This window comes from Rhyacophila brunnea, unplaced genomic scaffold (assembly GCF_057557595.1).
Source record: "Rhyacophila brunnea isolate RB1 unplaced genomic scaffold, BYU_Rbru_1.0 scaffold_24, whole genome shotgun sequence".
Classification (NCBI taxonomy): domain Eukaryota; kingdom Metazoa; phylum Arthropoda; class Insecta; order Trichoptera; family Rhyacophilidae; genus Rhyacophila; species Rhyacophila brunnea.
The window spans coordinates 10194275-10214767 of record NW_028232904.1 but is presented as its reverse complement, the minus strand read 5'-3'; the positions used below and the strand labels follow the sequence as shown (position 1 = coordinate 10214767).

General features: G+C 34.9%; 1 protein-coding gene across 7 annotated transcripts in view; it reads right to left on the bottom strand.

The window, feature by feature from the left end:
• Positions 1 to 1047: 1047 nt before the first annotated feature.
• Positions 1048 to 20493, bottom strand: part of msn (serine/threonine-protein kinase msn) — a 49000-nt gene continuing 29554 nt past the window's right edge. For 2 of the 7 annotated variants that reach the window (XM_085951678.1, XM_085951677.1), the window contains 7 exons: positions 13385 to 13504; positions 6552 to 6750; positions 5591 to 5811; positions 4981 to 5174; positions 4530 to 4656; positions 3694 to 3828; positions 1048 to 3059 (listed from right to left, as the gene is read on the bottom strand). In XM_085951678.1, coding sequence (XP_085807804.1) covers positions 2811 to 3059; positions 3694 to 3828; positions 4530 to 4656; positions 4981 to 5174; positions 5591 to 5811; positions 6552 to 6750; positions 13385 to 13504 — 1245 coding nt within the window. In that variant the 3' untranslated portion in view covers positions 1048 to 2810. Of the gene's footprint in view, positions 3060 to 3693; positions 3829 to 4529; positions 4657 to 4980; positions 5175 to 5590; positions 5812 to 6551; positions 6895 to 13384; positions 13505 to 18680; positions 19557 to 20493 lie in introns of all 7 variants that reach the window. The other 5 variants (XM_085951671.1, XM_085951672.1, XM_085951673.1 and 2 more) reach the window with 5 other exon arrangements.

Here is a 20493-nt window from a genome sequence, read left to right as displayed (position 1 = left end):
ATTCCCTACACGGATGAATGAATGAACTATGCTATATTCACAAACACCACATACACATTCATTCAATTCAATTCAGTGGAATTATGGTACAAGTCCATCTTTACTTTTTAACACAGTTTGGATTATGCTGAAATTATTTACTTAATATGGAATGACTTACTTTGAGACCAAACTGATTGGACTAAGTACATAATTAATGATATGCGTGTTTCAATTGGTTGCCAGGAGTATATCTCAGGTGAAATCACATTACTCCTGCTTGTTCGGTACTAAGTGAGCGGTATACCAAAATACTAAACAATGGAAAACTTCCACAAACTGAGATCTACTCTCTCCATGACACCACAAAGATATAATTATAAGTCGACATGCCTGTTATATTTTATATACAGCAATCGCGATGATCAGCGATTATTGAACGGAAAGAATAATATGTAATATGTACACTTGAGTCACTACGTTACATATATTTACGCTGAGCAAAGTGCGGCAAATCTTTTGAACTTATTCAGCTTCACCAGAAATAGAATATGTTCAGTAAATTTAAAATTTCTGAAACTCATATCTCTCCATAGTAGCAAATATATTTCAAACAAATTTTAGTTAAAACTCATCAAGTGCACTAGATTATTGTTGCATTTAATGAGTTTTATCCATATGATAATAATTAATAATCGTTTAATATTGATTCATCGCCATTGTTATACAGACACAATAAAAACAATTATTGACTGGTAGTCCAACGTTTTCTCCGATATTGTATTTTTTTTAAAATAAAAACAAATGCAGTCCGGCAACTCTGAACAATCTATCTCTTACGACAAGAGATGAGTAGATATTTCGACCAACATCTGCCGCTGCGGCTAACAGTAGTAATTTCTTCTAGAGACAAACCGTATATTATTTCTTACACACCTGTCGAGACACAAAAACGTCTCAAATGCACGTGTGAATCAGATGGTATGAGATCAAGACATAACAATAAATGCATTCTGCCGCATTATTAAAGGTTATAATATAAAAGTTTGTGACACAGTTTTTGAGCCTTAGGGTTTGGCCACACCAAGAGAAACAAAAAGGAATTCAGACCGTTAACCGAACATCTAAATATGATTTCAAAGTGCAAATACATATCGAATATGGAGTCGATAGATATTCTCTCCATCTCCATTTATAAATCTCTGGAAAACTAGAGACTTTCGCGTTTCGATATATAGATATCCTTGGCTAATATAAAGAAAACCAATAAATAAGAAAGTATTAAAACAAGCCAATAGAACTATACATGATTAAAATAAAAAATGATTCTACTCCAATATTTCAATGTCCAAAGCTTCAATGATCTGACATATCCGGCCCAGGATAAGGAGACAAGATGAAAATCTATTATAAACATTTAATTGGATATGACTAGCCGAGAAGTGGTATTGCAGTAGTGCGGCGCTACTCATAAGATATCACTTAAGATACTGCGGAGACGCAACAATTTTTCCGTTTGCACTATTTCGCCCAGTGTGGCCTGGCCCTTATTGTTAAATTTAACTATCATTTAATAGTATAAAAAAAACTCTACGAAAAATAGTTCTTTTAAACCTCTCATCGCGTATGTACACCTAAATTATATATATATTTTTTTTTATTACACCTAATAAAAAGGATTATAAACATTTTATTGGCTGTGTTTAGAAAAATACATTATGGTTTGAACAGAGAATTATAATTTTCTTTCAGAAAATGTAACCTTGTTACTGTAACAATAAGCCTTTACGCATTGATGTGACAAGATACTCTATAAAGCAATTATAAGTTACAATTTAGCCACAATGATCAGAATGTTCAAAATACTTAAGAGGTAAATGTAGAATGGTTTGGAATGATTGGTGGATGGGTAATGTAAACAAACGGTAGGAGGATTAAAAGAACTAAGACAGATAAAATGATTTGTGACATCTTTACGAAGATATATATTTTTAAAGGGATATAATATTGTTAAACTGCTCAGTCAGTATATAGTAAAGTTGTATTACTAATATGCAAATTATTTTTTTTACACCATGCACATTATAAAACGTGTAACACATCGGTTAGTTTTTGCGCCACGTGCCGACCATGACGGTCGAAGATTTAAAGATTAAAAAAATCGTGACGATACAATATTCTCCGTCAATTTTCCCTCGCGCGGAGAAATCTGGGAAATATCTCCCGACCGAGTTCGAAAGCAACGTTGTAGGTACCACACCAAAGTCAGTAACTCTCACGGCACCGCGAGATCCTCACGCTCCCGAGGATAACATTAATAGCACATCGTAATCATTCTACGGCAGACCGGACGTCCGCTTGAATTCCTTGAGCTTAATTCAACATAAATTTAATATTCACTCGTAAAAGCGATAAGGTATTATATAGTTTTCTTTTTTTTAACATCTCACTCGAATTTGTATTGCGTTCATATTATTGTAATTAATAAATTATCGAACTGATGTAAAAAATAACACACAAAAATCGCCAACAGTAATTTTTCTTAGATTGGCATTTGAGATTTGTTTCTGCATCACTTTATAATGTTACTCCGTAACCAGATCGCCGGCTCGGCTTGCCGGAGTGTAAATTAATTTGTCACTCTTTGCAAAATTACCGGGTGACTGATTTACTAATTTACGAAATCGCCGAATTCCTCATAATATCACCGGGTGACCGAATTCACTCGATCGCAACGTGAACAAATTACAAAATTATAAAATCGCGTATCTGAATTACGAAATCACCAGGCGGCCCGGATCGAATGGCATCGCAGACGCGGGTCGACGGGATTACCAGTTTGCCATGCCGGGTTTGTTGAGGGTCATGAAGTAGATCTGGCAGGAGGAGCCGCCCTTAGCTGACGAGAAGAAGACCTTGTCGTTCCTCTCACATAGGAATTTGAGACGTTGCGCCTTCTTGTGCATGAACACGCCGTCCAGGTGGCCCGACTCCACCGAGCGGATCTCGATGGCCTTGTTGCCCCACCCCATGATTTGGCCGGTGCCGATGTACGCCACCGACGTTGGCATCTCGCCCCACTGTAACAACACAATCCCTATCAAATAAACATAATAAAAGGAAGCTTCACTGAGCCGCAAAATTTCGAGGCTTAAGTAGCAAACCTGTAATTTTTTTCTTTATTAAACACCACAACAGGCTGTGAAGCCCAAAATGAAATAGTAACTATATATTTTTGTTTTTTTTGAATAAATTTAACAGACCTTACCCTCAAAGTACAAGCAATAAGCCCATATTAGACACAAAAATGCGCACAATTGATAGGTAATTTTATGACATATCTTATTACTTATTTAACTGATCAATATTGTTTAGGAATTGAGTACCTTGGTATCAAAGTGCAAAGCTTGGTATCAAGAAACCATTTACAAAATTTTACAGGAGACTCACAAACATGTGTGAAAAGTGTCTGTTTTTCATATAAGATACCAACTTTAAACTCAAAAATCTCTATGAAAACTACCGTTTGTAATACTTTTGGTGAATTTTTTGAAAAGAGCATCACTTGCACTACCATAAACAATTAAAACATGAATTTAGTGGGAGATGGCGTTTGTCCCACTTTGATACCAAGGTACTCAATTGCTCCTTCATTTTATATTCCAACGTCTTTAAGCCTTATGAATACTTTACTTATAAATAAAATTAGCCCACCTGTAGGACAATGTTTTTGCTAACTCGTCCATATGTATTGACATAGACACCTTCGTTGTCGTAGCAAAGCAGCAACTGCATCCCGCCAGAATTTGGCAACGGAACAATGCAGTGGGGAGATATGGCATTGGCGGTCTGGAATCACAAAACAAAAATACTAATTACAAACAAATAAGTTTTCCTTTTTTTTTTTCACAATACAAGTGATGTTTGGTGAAATGGGCATCAATTTGTATACAAAAAATAGTGTCGAATTATATTTAAAGAACTTAGGCGTCCTAAACAGTAGGGAAACGGCTTTGGACAGATCTGGATGGAGCAGATGCTGGAGGCGACCGAGACCCACATAGGGCTGTAGCACCAGGAAGAAGAATTAGTACCATAATAATGCACTGCAAACAAGTTACAGTAAATCCACGTTAATTCAAAAGGACAGAAAATGGTAAAAAATTTGAATTAGGAAATGATTGCATTAGCGGGAAATCACTTATATTTCATATATTTTAGCAAAATATTTCGAATTAACCGTATTCGTATTAACGGGGTTTTACTGTAGATGTTTTTCCAATCCGAATCGAAAATTGATGTGCCTAAAATTGCGAGGCTCGTGGCATCTAATCCTCTTGCTAACACTGATGCATGGCTTTATCTCAGACCAGTCCTGGCAAATATATTTCAAACCACAAAAATGTGATGTTTGCTGGTCTTTTGCAACACTTTTATTATTAATAATAAAGGTTCCATTAGTATAGAAGAAGGTTTTTCTTCAACATCTTTGATTATAACCCTCTCTTGTGGCTAACATGACAATAAAATTAAAATAGTTGCTGACTTACATGTTTAGGCAGATAAATATCGTAGACGGAAGCAGAATCCAGATCGACAGCATGGAAGCCGTCAGCGGAGCCGTATATCACCTTCAAACGAGTGCCTTCCTCTATCGTCAGATCAACTAACAGGGGCCTGAAATAATCAACATTACACTTTATGGGAAATCCCAGCATATTGAAGACAGTTAGGCTAAATGGCAATTTTATAATTCCTTATGTATGTAGTTTGGTATAGTTGAGTTTCACAGAACACATCATGTATTAAGATACACATTTGTGACAAATTTGGAAGGCGCTCAACATAAATGTCTGTAAAAACTGAATGTATAGTACAAATAGTATCAGCGATCATTCGGGCACAAGGTTTTCAACTATACTCAAACTTGAATTGATTCTATGGATAATAGTGGGATTACAAAATGTATGAAATGGACAAAATGATGTCCAGGTTCCTCACCTATGGATAAGATCCCCAAAGCTTTTGAAGGCCATGAACTTGTGGTAGGGCTTGGGCGCCCACGCGTATATTTCGATGCTGTCTTTGAGCGCAATCACCAGGAACTTGATCCTCTCGTACTTGACTATTTTGAAGTGGACCGCGCCCTGCAGATCACCCACGTTTATCCATCCGTTTCGCCTTTCCACCAATTGCTGGAAAATAAAATATTGGGAAATCGTATCATTTAAGTGCATCATTGTCATTCTTCAACTGAAACAACAATATTTGTCTTTCGTCACGACAAATAAATACTTGATTTCTTATACGTCTTGAAAATGATAAATGTCTGTCTTCTTTTGGGCACTAGTCGTACATATTATCCGAATATGCAAAGAGCATACTGGGTAGCGATAAGGGAAAACTATGCCTCAATTTAAATGGCAATATCGACCAAGATCCATCCAGTGATCTAAGGCATTGGATATGTCTGATTTGCATGATTGCAAAATTGTACCTAGTTTGGACCATAGCTGTATGCTTTTACAATGCTTTTGCGGAACGCGGAACACACATGGCTGTATTCACGATATAATAAAAATATCTATGTATAGATAATAATATCACTCACATCACAAACTCCGTCAGTCCTAAGGATCTTGGACTTGAGCCAGCTGAGGTAGTACACTCGGACACGATTCTTCTTCCCCGAGACTGTCACCAGGATGTTTTGCCCTTCGAGTACTTCCATCTGCTGGAACCTTCGTCGGGAAATAAGCTGATATACTTTGCCCTGGCCAGACCGGTCCAGTAACATCAGACCGTTCTCCGTGCCGATCAGTAGATTCACGCCTGGAATGAAAAAATGTAATATATAAAAAATCAAACCCAAGACGACTGAGGCATTCAAATAAACTGGATACACAGCTGGCACTCAAGTGAAATTAGCAACGATACGATTCCATCAAATAAAGTGTTTTCAATAAACAAAGAAACTTACCTATCACATAATACATAATTACGAATGTGACAGTTGATAGATATGTACATAATACAATAATATTTTTCAGGGTGAATTGAACTATTGACGAATTGAATCAATGTTGAATCTGACTAAATCATTGATAATCAATCGGAGAGCGGAGAATTAAATGGATCCAAACAAACAGGTAACCAAGTAAATTAAACTAACTTCAAAGTTAAATGTGTCATATGCAGTTATAAATTCTATATAACTATTCTCAACATTTTAAAATGTCTCAAGAGTTCAAAAATGCTACAGTATTCCTAAATAGTCAGTATTCAAAAATATTTATATTTCTTTATATTTATCAGTGTCTATATATTGTATTGCTTTAACAGTTACAAGTGACGCCAAAGCATTCACATTAGATATGTTGCTATGAAAACAATAATAACTCAGATTTCGTGAAATGTAATAGTTAAAATGTTGGGAATAAAAAGTTTTTTGATGCATAAATAGTTATGTGGTGATATGAAAACTCCTAACTAATCTGTTACTTTTGTATTTAGCAGTACTTTCCTGAGATCCTCAATTATTTACATGGTCTATTTAAAGTACAACCACTAACCCCACAGTGCAGCGCAAAGTATCTCCGAGTTGAATCTCTTCTTGTACTTCCTGATCTCCGGAGTGTCGGAGCCGATATCATGACTGGTCGGAGTGACGTTAACATTGACATGACTCTCCCTCCGCGAGGAGGGTCCCTCGCTGCCGGTCGTCCCCTGGCTTCCGGCGCCGAAGCCAAAAGTGAGGAAGCTCCGCTGCTTCTGTTGAAGCGGAAGGAACTGACTGTGTATCGGACCCATCGAGCCCGGGGAGGGGGCCATGAAAGATTTGGAAGGAGTGGAACCTGCCGAGGAGGTGGGAGTTGGGCGGGGGGACGAGTGCCGGCCGTGGCGCGTGTGATGCTGCTGAAAAAATTACAACACAAATTATATAATTTGTCAACGGCCTTTGAAGCTCAACCAAATTTATTTTTTTAATAATTCTTTAATTCAATGTCACTTCATGGTTTTCAAATAACGCCAATTAACTTATGTTCGAAAAATCAAAATCCTTTTTTTTTTTCAAGAAAAAAATCTACATACACTAAAATGTAAATTGATACTTCAATGGTAAATGGTTATACGATGCAGTTTTAGTCAATTTTTAGATTTATTCCACGAAATATCGCTTTGATGTAAAAATATACAGCTGCTGTAACTGTTATGCACGCAACTACTTGTCAGTACTACAGATCGCAGGAGTTAATTGCCAAAACAGTCCTGATATGAGGCTTTGACGCAGGAAAATGTGTTTTGTCACTCTGGCAAAGAATTATGTATGCATGGTGTGCAACGTATGCAGTTTATAATCCGCCACGCTGCACATTCACCGTATACATGTTTCTTTCACGGTCAAATTCTCAATTTCAGATCGTCTTTGCGAACACCTCGTCTGCGACCTGTTGCATCGACAAACGTTTGAAGTGTGCACACAGTGTTACCGAGCTTGAGAAAAGATTTCTCTTACATGTCATTCAAAAATACAAATATTTTGATATTGCAAAAGAATTTAAATAGAAATGTAAAATCTAATGAAAACCTAACATGTATTAAATTTAAAGATTTAGAAAGAGAACTATTAATAATGAATATAAGAATAGCATGATATGATTGTGTCTGATATAGACCTAGGAAGCTGTCATTATGGACCAATCAATAATGTATATGAATAAAGAACCAAAAGAGTTACAAGCAATGTTACGTATTATATAAATACAAAATTGATGAAAATGATTCACAATTTACGATGGTTATTATTATAGATAATTACAGCCAACTTTAATTCCCAGTTCCCAAAACCAGAAGGAATAATTAATATTATTCGGAATGTTAATTAGGATTTAAAAAGTAGATTTAAATAACCTTTAGCTGTCCGTAAAGAGTCAATATTTGTGCACAATTATGAACAATATTCAATTTTGGACAATGTCAGAGCTCTAGTAATTTATGACTGATTAACACGTCCGATTCCGTGAATTTCCCATGCCATAAGAACCAACCACTAATTTATGACAAAAGCAGAATGAAAAAGTTATATATTTGAAACAGATGACGTGTTTGAAAACTATAGATGTTTTTCCTATACAGAATTAGTCACAATAGAATCCCGCGTGTAGTTTACTTTGGTAACACTTTTCTATAACTTTTTAAAGTCTCTTATGCCTTCTCTAAAAGCAAATGCCGCTTCCGAATTATCACAATAATAATTCCTACAAACGGATGAAAATTCCGTTACACAGAATCTGCCAATGGACTTTTTGATTGACACAATTTATGCAAAAATATTGAGTGTCTATGGACAGCTGTGAGATACGTTTAAATCTTGACATAAAATTATGACATATTTCTAAAATGGACGATGTATGCATTTATAAATCAAGCAACTTATTCGCAATCTGAAATAACCATCTTTTCTTAAAAATGTACGCAATTGGCGCAACGATGCTCAATTGAAAATCTGGTGAGACTCTCATAATCCGTCATCAATGTAATTTTTTCCAAGCCTGGGTATTTCTGTGATTGTATCAATGCTACTACTACACTATTGTCATTAGGTCGCATAGTCTATTGTAAAAAAGATCTTTCTCAAAATAAATTAGATCCATATTTTTGACCATTTAAATTTTTGTTATTTTTGCAGCCATATCTTATTTTGTTATAAATGTCATTCAATCTATATTTGCATAATACAGTCCTCGTAATCTGTAATTAATTATAAAGTAAACTTTAAATATTCAAATAACTCTTAAATTTCTTTGTTTGTAAGAGAATGCAAAACATGATTGATGGATAAATGAAACGACGGCACTCGTCATGAAAGTGTGAGTCGAAATTGATGAAAATATGACGTGAAGTTTACAAAATCGTCATTGAAAGATTTGATATTATTTCGCGATTCAAGAGTGAATACAACAAAAACTAAAAATGATTTTAACATTTTCACTACAAGACATTGCACAGCTCGGCGCATCCATTCAATAGACAAGGCTGCTATCAAGGGAAGTTTATCATATTTGTGTATTGAGGTATTATAATTGTTACAATAAGTTAGCAGTCTAAACTGTCAAAATTGTCTCGCTCTAAAAGTTAACACAGCCAAGAGAGGTGCAGTTAAAACATAGCACTTTTTGACAGTTCAAACGGTTAACTTATTGTAACAGTTAACCGCCTCAATAGATAAATATGATAAACTACCCTCGATAACCACTGATAGCAGCTTAGTGTATGAATAGATGCGCAGGAGTTTATAACTTAATTGCTTATCAAAAACCGACTGGTATTTCGGCTCACCGTAAATTGTAATTTTATTGTATTAAGAATAATGATTTTGTAATATTTTAAGTGCTTTACGAAGTGAACGAAAGTGCTCATTCCATCAAACATAAATGTGCAGACATAACAGTGATTGATTATCACAAACTATCCAAAGTAATTCAAAGCATCATACATTATCATTGTCACAGTAAAAAAGAATAACATCAACATTCAAACAGAAAATTTGTAAAATAATAAATTTAATAGTGATTGACAACCAAAAACAGATAAAATAAAATGTGTATAATATAGCTTAAATGAAATAAATAACTGAAAGTAAAATCATAATAATTATGTAAAAATGATTGGGCACGATTAAGGGCACCCATATCCACATGGTAAGAAAGATAAACACAACATTTACGTCAGAAATTCACTATTGCCTTCAACACACGCATTCAAATTATGGATTTGTTTTGCATACGAATGTGGTTTATGCGGATATGCGATGATATCCCATACATAATACGGTTCGGCCGAGTGTAATAACGAAATTTTGACAAATAAATGTTTAATACTTGGTCAACTACAAAAAAAAAGCGAAATCATATTTCCAAAAACCCTTTTGACAGCAGCCGTTATGCAGACACTCCGTCAACAAGCAAATCAGAAGCCTTCACAGCAAAATAGAATAGCAGCAAGACTTGGCCATCATGCGAGCATATTGTATCGCCCCATCTGTGTGGGAAAGGGTTACCGACTTCTGCTCTACAGTATGCTAGTCTGGCCGCCATGTTGTTTTGCTGTGAAGCCTTTTTATTCGGATTGATATTGACCTAAGTCGTCTGACTCGCTCGTCAATGGAGCGCCTGCTTTTGAAAAACAGTAATGTTGACCATAAATGAAAGTAACATGTTTTTATCATTAACACCAATACTGCCGCAAACCAAAAGGTTAGTTTTAAACCATATATAAGACTGTTTACAGACCCATCATTATCAATATTATCTGGAACAGTTCTGTCACTTTTGGACATGTAGTCAACTGACAATATCCATCCAAGCGAACAAAACCAGTACTTTTTTATTATATAATGGCGTTTTAACGTAGGTTTAATATCCTTTTTGTATAATATATATTTTATAACAAATTGTTGCTTCTCTGTCTTTTCAGAAGTTTTGATAATAATGGCACAGCCGATTATATTTTATAAATAATAATCCATTTAAACAATAAATTATAAATAAAATCGTCAATATTTAAAAACGGAAATAAAAATTAAAAACTATGACACTTGAAAGAGAAAATAAAATTTTAATGAATGAAGCGTTTAATTTCAAAACTTCTTATTGGACAAAAGCACAAAAAAGAAGGTAGACTTTTTTAATGTAAGTCTCTGAATAACTTGATTTGTTCTAAATATATGGTTGGTAGTTGGAGCCTCGTTATCGAGTATTTATAATGGGTCCAATGATGTGATGACTGCGCGTACATGAAGATATTAATTGGTCTTATTAAAATTATATCGGAGGTTTCTACAATAATCATATTTTAATTTTGGATGTATATAGAACATTGAAGACAAAATAGAAATATAAAATCAAATGTCACATCAGAAGTTTCAATAGCTCAACAAGGAGAACATGTATTATCTTCGTATGGCAGCCGTTTTCATTTTATCATTCAGCTCTATATACTGTGGGCAATTGTTTTAGTGAAATTTGAAACTAAAACATTGCACACTATTTTAGATTTTGAAATCCGAATTAAAGTAAAATTACACAAACTAACTTTTAATCAAAAAAAAATTGTGAATTTTGTAATAATTAAACGCTTCATATTAACAACAATATAAAAAAAATACACCACGTAACATTAATGTAATTAATACTAAAACTAAATTACGACAACATTGTTCAGCCAGTGAGAGACAGATTACAAGATTACAAGAGTAGATTAAATTTAATATGCAGAGGTTGGTTTGTTTTATAGCGAATATATGGGGGTAGGGGGTTGTGCAAAGCATACATGGTCAATATGTACGCCACGTTTACTTACCGCGGGACACGGCCGGCCGGGCGGGCGCCATTTTGTGCACCTCGGGAGCGGGGGGTATGCGCGCCAGAGAGAAAGACAACACGGACACAAGTGTGAAATGTGGGGACAAATTTGTAATAATAATAATGTTTCAATATATAACAATCGACAAACATATATCGGCTAGCGATTGTGTATTTCTTCCCAATTGGAATTTATCAATTATGGGATAATAACTAATACAGATGTGAAACCCAGAACACAACATCTAAGTACCTGACTCAAGTTACTGACTGTAATATTTTAAAAAATATATCATCATTCGAATAAGTATAGAACTATCCTAAGCAAATTAATAGCGTTTTGAAAACGTGACATTTGTGCCACGGTAAGTTGATGCGTTATAAATTGACATTGTTTATTTGTTTTTTATTTAATACATTAAATGACATTTCTCATTAGGTATCTCTAATTTTATTAAGTTCTGTAAGTAAGTGAGTGACTTAGGATAGTTCTGTATTCATAGCCGTAAATAATAATGAATATAGTCTTCTTCTTCGTTTTATAATCTTTCAATTTCACATCTCTATTATCTATTACTATTACTATAAAATTCTGGCTGAATAACAATCGGGTTATCACAATAGGAGGCGTAAAATGAGGCTTAAACGACACAATATTTACCATTAAGAATAATCTCAGAGTGTCATGGAATAAAGAGCTAACTTACTTTTGTACAAAAGGGGCTAAGTGACATTTGTATTTCAGTACAAAAGATGATCTGCATAACGAGAAAAGTCCAATTTACTTGCATGTTTATAACAATAATGAGGTTTATGTCATAACTCATTATTCCACGGCACACAAAGTTTATATGTATTATATTACTGTGTGACACACAAAATACGGACCCACAAAGTAAAATATAGAGGAGTTTTGTTATATACTTGGTGATACAGTAAAATAAAAGTATGTATTCTTTTATAACTGAACAAATTATTACAGTAATTTATAAACCTAATATTAGCGGACATTTTCCAACCGTAAGCAATAATATAATGATGAATGGGTGGGTGGTGCATATTAAAAACGAGTTTATTTATTTGGTCACTTTCACCTTTCCTTGATAGCCAACATATGGATATCTTTACTTTCACCGCCCATTTATAATGAATAAATAATCATTCGAGGACAGTAATACATCGATTAATGAAACCTTCTCATAAAATTTGACAACTCAAAGGTGTGAGAAAATGTCACACAAATATAAAATAGTATTCTAAATTTACAATTGATTTTTTTCAACAGTAGTAGTCACCCACACATACTGTTGAACCAACAAGTACGTGAAAATGGTTACATTACGTTTATAATTTTGTAATGACTACGGACCGTTCCTTTGCCGCCCATTATGACGGCTAGACGCAACCACATATCGTGGCAGTCTGGGTGAACATTTCTGGAACGGTTTGAACATGCGGATATTTTACAAGGGGGTGTACATGTCACACACCTTCCGCAGCTCAAACAAAACCAGTCCAGTCACAGTTCTTTTGATCGAGCTGCAGATTGATGGCCGCATAACACATCCTCATCTTGATGTCCGTACCCTCCCAGAAATGTTCACTTAGATTCCTACTTCCCACGATTTGTGGCTACGTCTAGCTGTCGTAATAGGCGACGAGCCTAAATTTTCGGGAAATAATTTAGGTACTTCATAAACCGAGGTATTCACTGTACAAGGTAAAGTGACTTCTACATTTGCAGGTGACATAAATTTTATTTCCTCATTAAATTAATTAGTCTGCAGTAGACAAAACAGGTTTAGCAAGCCATTTTACTACACAACCGCAAAAGCGGACTTAGGTGGTTCTAACATCAATTATATTAATAAATCTGTAACGATGTTCAAAAAGACCAATGTCACATTTTAGTATCCAATGTCAATTGCTGCAGATAATAGTCAATTAAATTATCCATTAAACTAAAAACTGTCTTAAATGAATAAATGGATAAACAATTGGTGCCATACCATCCTAAACGATATTGAATAAAAGTGACTTACCTCTTCGGCTTGTGGTTTGTCATGCCTCGGGGGAGGCGTGGCTGGTCTTCCGGCCTGGCTGAGGAGATCGGGGAGAACGGAGCTAGTCCTGGAACCTTCAGCGCCGCTTCCTCGACCACCCTGACATCGGAAAATCAAATATACAGTCAAACAAGTGTCATTTTTGTGTACACTTTAAGAGATCAAGGCAAAAGTCTCTGGACAATAACACAGTATCACTTTTGTCCTGTTACTTATTATTTTATTGCGGTTGTATGGTGTGCAAAAAGGATCCAACCAATACATAAAAAAATCTAAAATAAATAAGTCAATTGAATGAACAAAATTATAAATAAGAAAATTAATTATATTAAATCAATCAATAAGTATTAATTACAAAACCATTGTAATTATTGTAGAATGAAATAAGCACATAATCCCATTTATAAATAAAGCACATTTGGGTGGTACTTTGCCAGAATAACATAAGATATTCCATAAAAGGCCTAAGTGCACTTGATACATAGTTGTGAGTTAGGATATTATTACAAGCGTGCAAATTGAAAGATGTTTTGAATTTAATATCGTAATGGATGACGAATGTATGAAGTCAGTAAATAAAATGGCACATATTACATTGGAGGTACGTTCGTGTTAGCCAGAACACGTAGATTAAAAAAATAGACCCAACATTATAAGTTCGTGATTAATGATGAATTAAGCACACATTTTTTTTTGTTAGTACATTATTGACAAACACACAAGAGAAAAAAAACACAAACATACTCAAACACGGCATAAGTACACATCACAATAACAATGGTATAGTTTTTTTGCAGTTGTCTTAACAGTAAATATTATTTAAAGCTTGGATGCACTTTTTCATATTACTAAAACGATTTCATATCATGAGCAAGACAAAAATTGTTGTCAAGCATGATTTAAATATGTTTTACTTTTTAAATTCCTTCACATCAGTCATGCTATATATAATCGTCATCATGCCCACAATGCATCATGCAACAATTCCGCAATTTTTTGACACATTTTTTGTCACACGTGGCAATGTCTTTTTATTTCTGTCCGTATTATTAAAAACCTGGCGATCTCGGGATGGAGTACAGACGTTGTAGTGGGGATTTCTTTTAATTGTAGGTATTTCGTTTGTGTGGGTTAGTTGTAATTTTATAGTGTGGCATCATAGTTAAGTGTATGTATTATGAGATATGTCTAGTTATTGTGCAAAGTAAAACCATCACCAACCGTATTGAGAAATTATGAGTTAATTATTTTTAATTGATCTAATTAATCTATTACAATAAAATTAAAGAATATAGATGCAATAAAGGTCTATCAAGGCAATCTACAAAGGCACATTTTTACAGTTGAGATGATAAAGTTTAACATTTGTATGTTTAATGTTAAAAATATTCATTAAAATAAATGGTACTTGTTAAGTAGCACAACGCATTTTAACTGCTGCAATACTATATTAATGTTAAAAAATATATGTATAATATATTCTTTTTAACACTGCAACAGACCATGAGGCCCAATGACGGTAGTTTAGTGAAAAAGTAGTGCAGTGGTAGAAACGAAACGATCACATGAACACACCCAAACTTTGAGAAAACCACATATATTGTGACCTGACCGGGAACCAAACCCGAAACCCCCTTACGTTAAATGTCAGACAAGTTTCGCAAGCGGGCCTCCAAACATGTCAATGCCTCAGGCTTCTGTGTACCTAAAACCGCCACCAGTGTCACTACAGTAATAGGTTCGCCTATATCGAAAGAATATCCCCTTCTACTTGTAGGGAACCCATGGTTGACCAATTCACATGTTGTTTTTTCAATGTCATACCCCGGATCCCGGGTCTAGCAAATTCTCATGTTGTTTTTCAATTATAAGACCAATATAGCGATTACATTATTTCAAGTCCATAATATGAACTGTTGATTCATAATTATTATCCAATTTATATTGTGCAGTTTTCCTACTCTTAGCAATGTATTAGTGTTGCCATCTTTTTCTAAGTGGACAATAGTGTGGAAGCGTAAAAATATATATATAGTACATGCAACATTTTGCATTTTTTGAATCCTTCAAAACTACTATTTAAAATTTTTCGCAGAATCAAAATTTTAGTATGGGAATTTTAAAAAAACAGAAACACTTTTATAGCAAAAAACGACATTGTCTTTTTATGTATAGTTTCAACATTATTATAAACTGTGCAACATATTCATAATTTGTAAGTTTAACATAATGTTGACCTCTTTGCATCTGGCCTTAAGTCTATAATGATTGGTGAGGAAACGGTGAAAACCAACGGCTTCATGCAGAATACAAGTGATTATTAGACAACTTTGAACTACTGTATAAGCATACTGTACACATTCCTTCGTCCTAACATTGCTTTGGTCAAACCAAGACATAGGATTAGTTTCAAGTCTTTCCTGTATACACACCACCTCGAGTTAACTACGCAATGTTAATGTTAGAAGCACAAATGTGTTAATTCGATGATTGCCCAGCGTTTAGTCGTGTTAATGTTTTGGATTGTTAGTCACTCTCTCCCCGCAGGCACGATGGGTTATTATTGTCACAAAAGCGATATAATATTACACCATACGACGCACCACACTAGTGATTCGCTTGACGTCATATTCTATGTTTCTTACTATGTACATATGAAAACTAAACAAATATTCATACAAAAATAATCATTTGTAGATATATTGGCACAGAAATGATAACGTCATCAAAATCACTCAGTGTACACGCTCTCTACGAGTTTGCAGCAGTTAAAAGGTTTAGGGATGCCTTAAAGTTTGATATTATTTTTTTTTTAAGTTTCAAAGGTATAGACAACAACTTTCCAACACAAACTTTTCACCATTTTGTATTGCACAATTTTAAGCAAACATGACATTTAATCTCTTGACACAATAGGTTTTATTATTTAGTTATCTTTATCATAAAGCAACATATTATATAAACCAGTATTTCCTAAACTATGGCACATGTACCCCCGGGGAAGCCGCGTATGACTTTAAAGGGTATGCGGTTGAACATTCTTTGGACAGGCCATAAAACGCAAAAAAATACAAAGCCTGCCGAGTGTGCTCAAATATTACCAATATTGAATGCGCGTTTCTTTTACGTGAAAAACTATGTTATGATACAGACGTTACTATTACAAATAAAATATTTTTCAACACGTGTTTAAGTTTATACTATATTTTTCCACAGTCGAGATTTATACCTTAGAACTCACTTCCCTTATTTTTGGGTTCCCAAACACATTTCAATAACAGTATGTGTACTCTGTGGTGCCCAATATGATTTTCTTAGGATCGGACATGGTCAAAAGAAGACAAAGAAGAAAAAGAACTCTGTTGAGAAGTGTAATTTTACATTTTTGTACTATAATTTTGTCAGGAAGACTAAAAAAGCCTCAAAACTCAGTTTGAAGGGAAAATTTTGAGTTTACTGCACAGAATATACAAAAGGACTCGCCGAAAATACGGTATGTTGGTAAAATCCACATTCTTAAGTTTGGAAAACACTGAAAACAATAATATCACCAATATTTTTATGAATCTTCATCGAGCCATCACGTGTCCCATAGGTTATAGACATAACGAGTCAAACCTGTTGTGCGTTCAATATCAACTTGTTCATAGTACAACCAACTAAACAAATATAAGAGTATAGTAAGCAAAGTAATTACGAAGTATCTATGGCAGAAATGATCATGTCAGTTCGGTCTCTTCGAGCATTTACAGTGAAAAATTGTATTACAGTCGACAATATTAACATAGTTTTAAAACTCGACTTTATTTTTATTTTGACCCACAGTAGCGTAGTTAGTAGAGCACTCGTCTCTGATGCCGTTTATGCAGATTCAATGTGAGAGAGAAAATGTGCTATTTTTTTAATATTTTCATCTTCTGCCAAGACAAAATTTAATACAAACAAATAAATAATGTAAATCAAGTTCTCTGTTGTACTCTAAATTTCAAAAACAAAATCTACAAACTCTCGACTGCTACGAATTAATATGAAAACAATAAAATTGCTAAAAACTATTCTTTTAAATTTGCTAATAAATCTATTATTACTCAATAAACTATCATAATAAAACCGGTGTAATTTCGCCACTGTGTCGGTGAAATGGAATACTCCATGCGAATATCCCATTTTGACTAAAACAATTAGCAGAATGGGATATCCCGATATACCTCTAGCACTATAAACAATATACCATATCCCAAGACATCCCAAAACCATCAAGCAACAGCAAACAGTGTCCCTCCAAGCAATCATAACATATTACAATCATCGACGGTGAAATACTTAAGACACAAAATTTTACAAAAGAAACTTTATATCAAATAAATGGTGGGCGCATTCAACCAATCAAGAGTAATAAATCAAGAGAACTTATCGCTAGTCATATTTCCAGCAATAAACAGATTCTTTTGGCAACGTAACCTCTGTAAGTGGCTCAAAGTCCAAAGGGGTTTATGATCTGATACAATTACCCCAGGATTGAGATGTACTGTAATTTGATTGCCAAACTTCATTAAAAGACAGTAACAACTTTCTTTAACTGTGATGACGGCTATACCAGAGGACAAACGACCATTTGGGCGAGATATGAATCAGCTAAAGATTGTTTTTGGATTAAAAAATCAATGAAAATTCCATTGATTTGATTGATTCTAAAAATGTTATGTCTTCACCATAGCCATTAAGGGTATGAAAGAAAGTAGGGAATTAATTATGTGACATTACAGGTATATATTAAGCATCAATCCTGTTATTAGAATTGGACCTAGTTATAGATTAGAGTGAAGAATGCCAACTGCTTATAAAGCTTTTGAATTAAATTAAAAAATAATAATAATAACCTAAAAGCATGTTATTTTAAGATTTCTCAATCTGTTGAACAAAACAATTCAGCACATAACATCGCTTCCATCCAAATTTATTTGGATATGGTGGAGCTCCATTATGTCAACAAATGGTTATAATATAACCGTTATATACAAGATAATGGTAATTATACTACATTGACAGTTTGGGCTTGTACTATAACAATGTTCAAACGAGGGATGAGAAAAAAATTCATATTGAGTTCATAACTAAAAACCTCATATTCATAAGTCCCATTTGAAAAATTCAGTATTTCCTTTAGTTAAAATATTCCACAATCGATGATGTAAATAAACGTGCTCGCGTTGTTAATACGTCATGTAATGTCAGGTCCCGGCGTACGCGTCATCCGTCGCGTCTGTTTGTTTACCTGATTGTGCATAGCGTCCCGCGACCCCATCACGACTGAGTGCCTGTAAACAATGTCAGACTCGGTTTTTTCCCTCCGCGGCCGGCGCAGGAAGTCTAAGGGGGCATTGCCAGCCCCCGGTGCGAAGGCGATACTGCTGGCGATGCTCGCCGTGGGAGAGTTGCCGTCTTTAGGGACCGCCGCGCTCTTATCAATCAACACTCCGATGTTCCTCAGAGCATTACCGCCGCCCTCTTCGTCCAATTTCTCGAAGCCTTTATTGCTATTGCCCGTGTCTTTTTTGATGATTTTTTTAATCTCTCCTTGGCGTGACATCTTTAAGCTGTCGTTCATTTTAATGAACTCCGTCAAAACGGGTTCGCCTCTCGCGGCGGGTCGGCGGTTATTGTTAAATATTCCACTAGACCTTAACGGATTCGCTTGAACGGCCGGCGGGTCGCTTTTCGGTATATAAATAGCCGAATGCCTCGTACTGGACAACGGGAAAAGATCTGAATTCTCTCGACGGAATCCTCTAAAGAACGGACTCGATATCTTCGAATCGGAATCTTGCCTTCTGTGTAAATTGAAAACGGCAGAAATCTTATCGTGCGTTTTCACATCAGACTTTTGAGCGACACTGATAACCTTCGATTGTGTTATATTATCTTTGTATTTATTCTTGACTTCTTCGATATCGATCCTCGACTGCCGTTGCAGCAGATTGCTCATGTTTTCTTTGAGATCCGAGTCCCGTTTGTTTTTGTCTTCGGTGAACTTTGACGGGAAGAACTTGGCAAAGTCCCAGTCTTTCAGGAGGGTCGCTTCCTCCTGCTCCGATCGGCGGTTTCCGTCCGGTTTCTTGGCCGCCGGTGATGCTTCTTTCTGGTCCTTCTGCTATTCACATTGGTAGATACATTGCAGTCATGGTGACGTTGGTAGGAAATGTGATAAAACAGAAAACAAATAAAAAAAAAATAGAAATAATAATAAACAAGTGAGAGAGAGAGAGTGGTAACATGCCGTGTGCGCGGAGTGTACATACAACGACAACGACAATTGGCAAACGACAACACTGCGATATGGATAATGATATTGTGCACGACATTTACACCCGATTATTTCAGATCTTTAAAATGTTATTTTATTTTGTTTCATGATCAGCGTTTTAACTTTACCAACAATGTCAAAACACTTTGTCAAAAAGTAATTGTTTTCATATAAAATAATTCAACTGTACAAAAATACTAATGAATAGCGAACGGAATGATTGAAATGAAGCTTAAAGCACATGGATCAAATTTAATAATGTTTTATAAGCAATTATAACTGATTTATACACTCTACTCCGTGATTTTGATGCGGTAGTCCCGATCCCGGTCCCGTAAAAAGTTTGATGAATATTCAATGCATGTAAGGCACTGGTCGTAAAACAAAATGAAAGCAAGCAATGATGCGGTAACGAGTGATACACTTGCATGTCACGATAGCACATTAAAACTATTTCAGTCAATAGATTATGCACTGCATTATATCCCAAGTGAGATCCTGCCATCGCACAAAATCATCCCAAGTACATATTTGGACAAAAGTAAAATGGTATTTTATTTTTTTATAAAATTAACAAATCAAGAAGCAATACTCTAAGCTAAGTTATCTTTTAATAATCTCCTTTACGAGTCTGAAATGACAAAAGAGAAAAATAGGATAGCTCATAACCGAAGAATTAAATAATAAAATATTTCACTTCTTGATCTTCTCAGTATAATAGAATAAGTGTAGACAATGATTACTCAAAGATACGTCTGTCAATACGGAAAGATCCTACATGCGA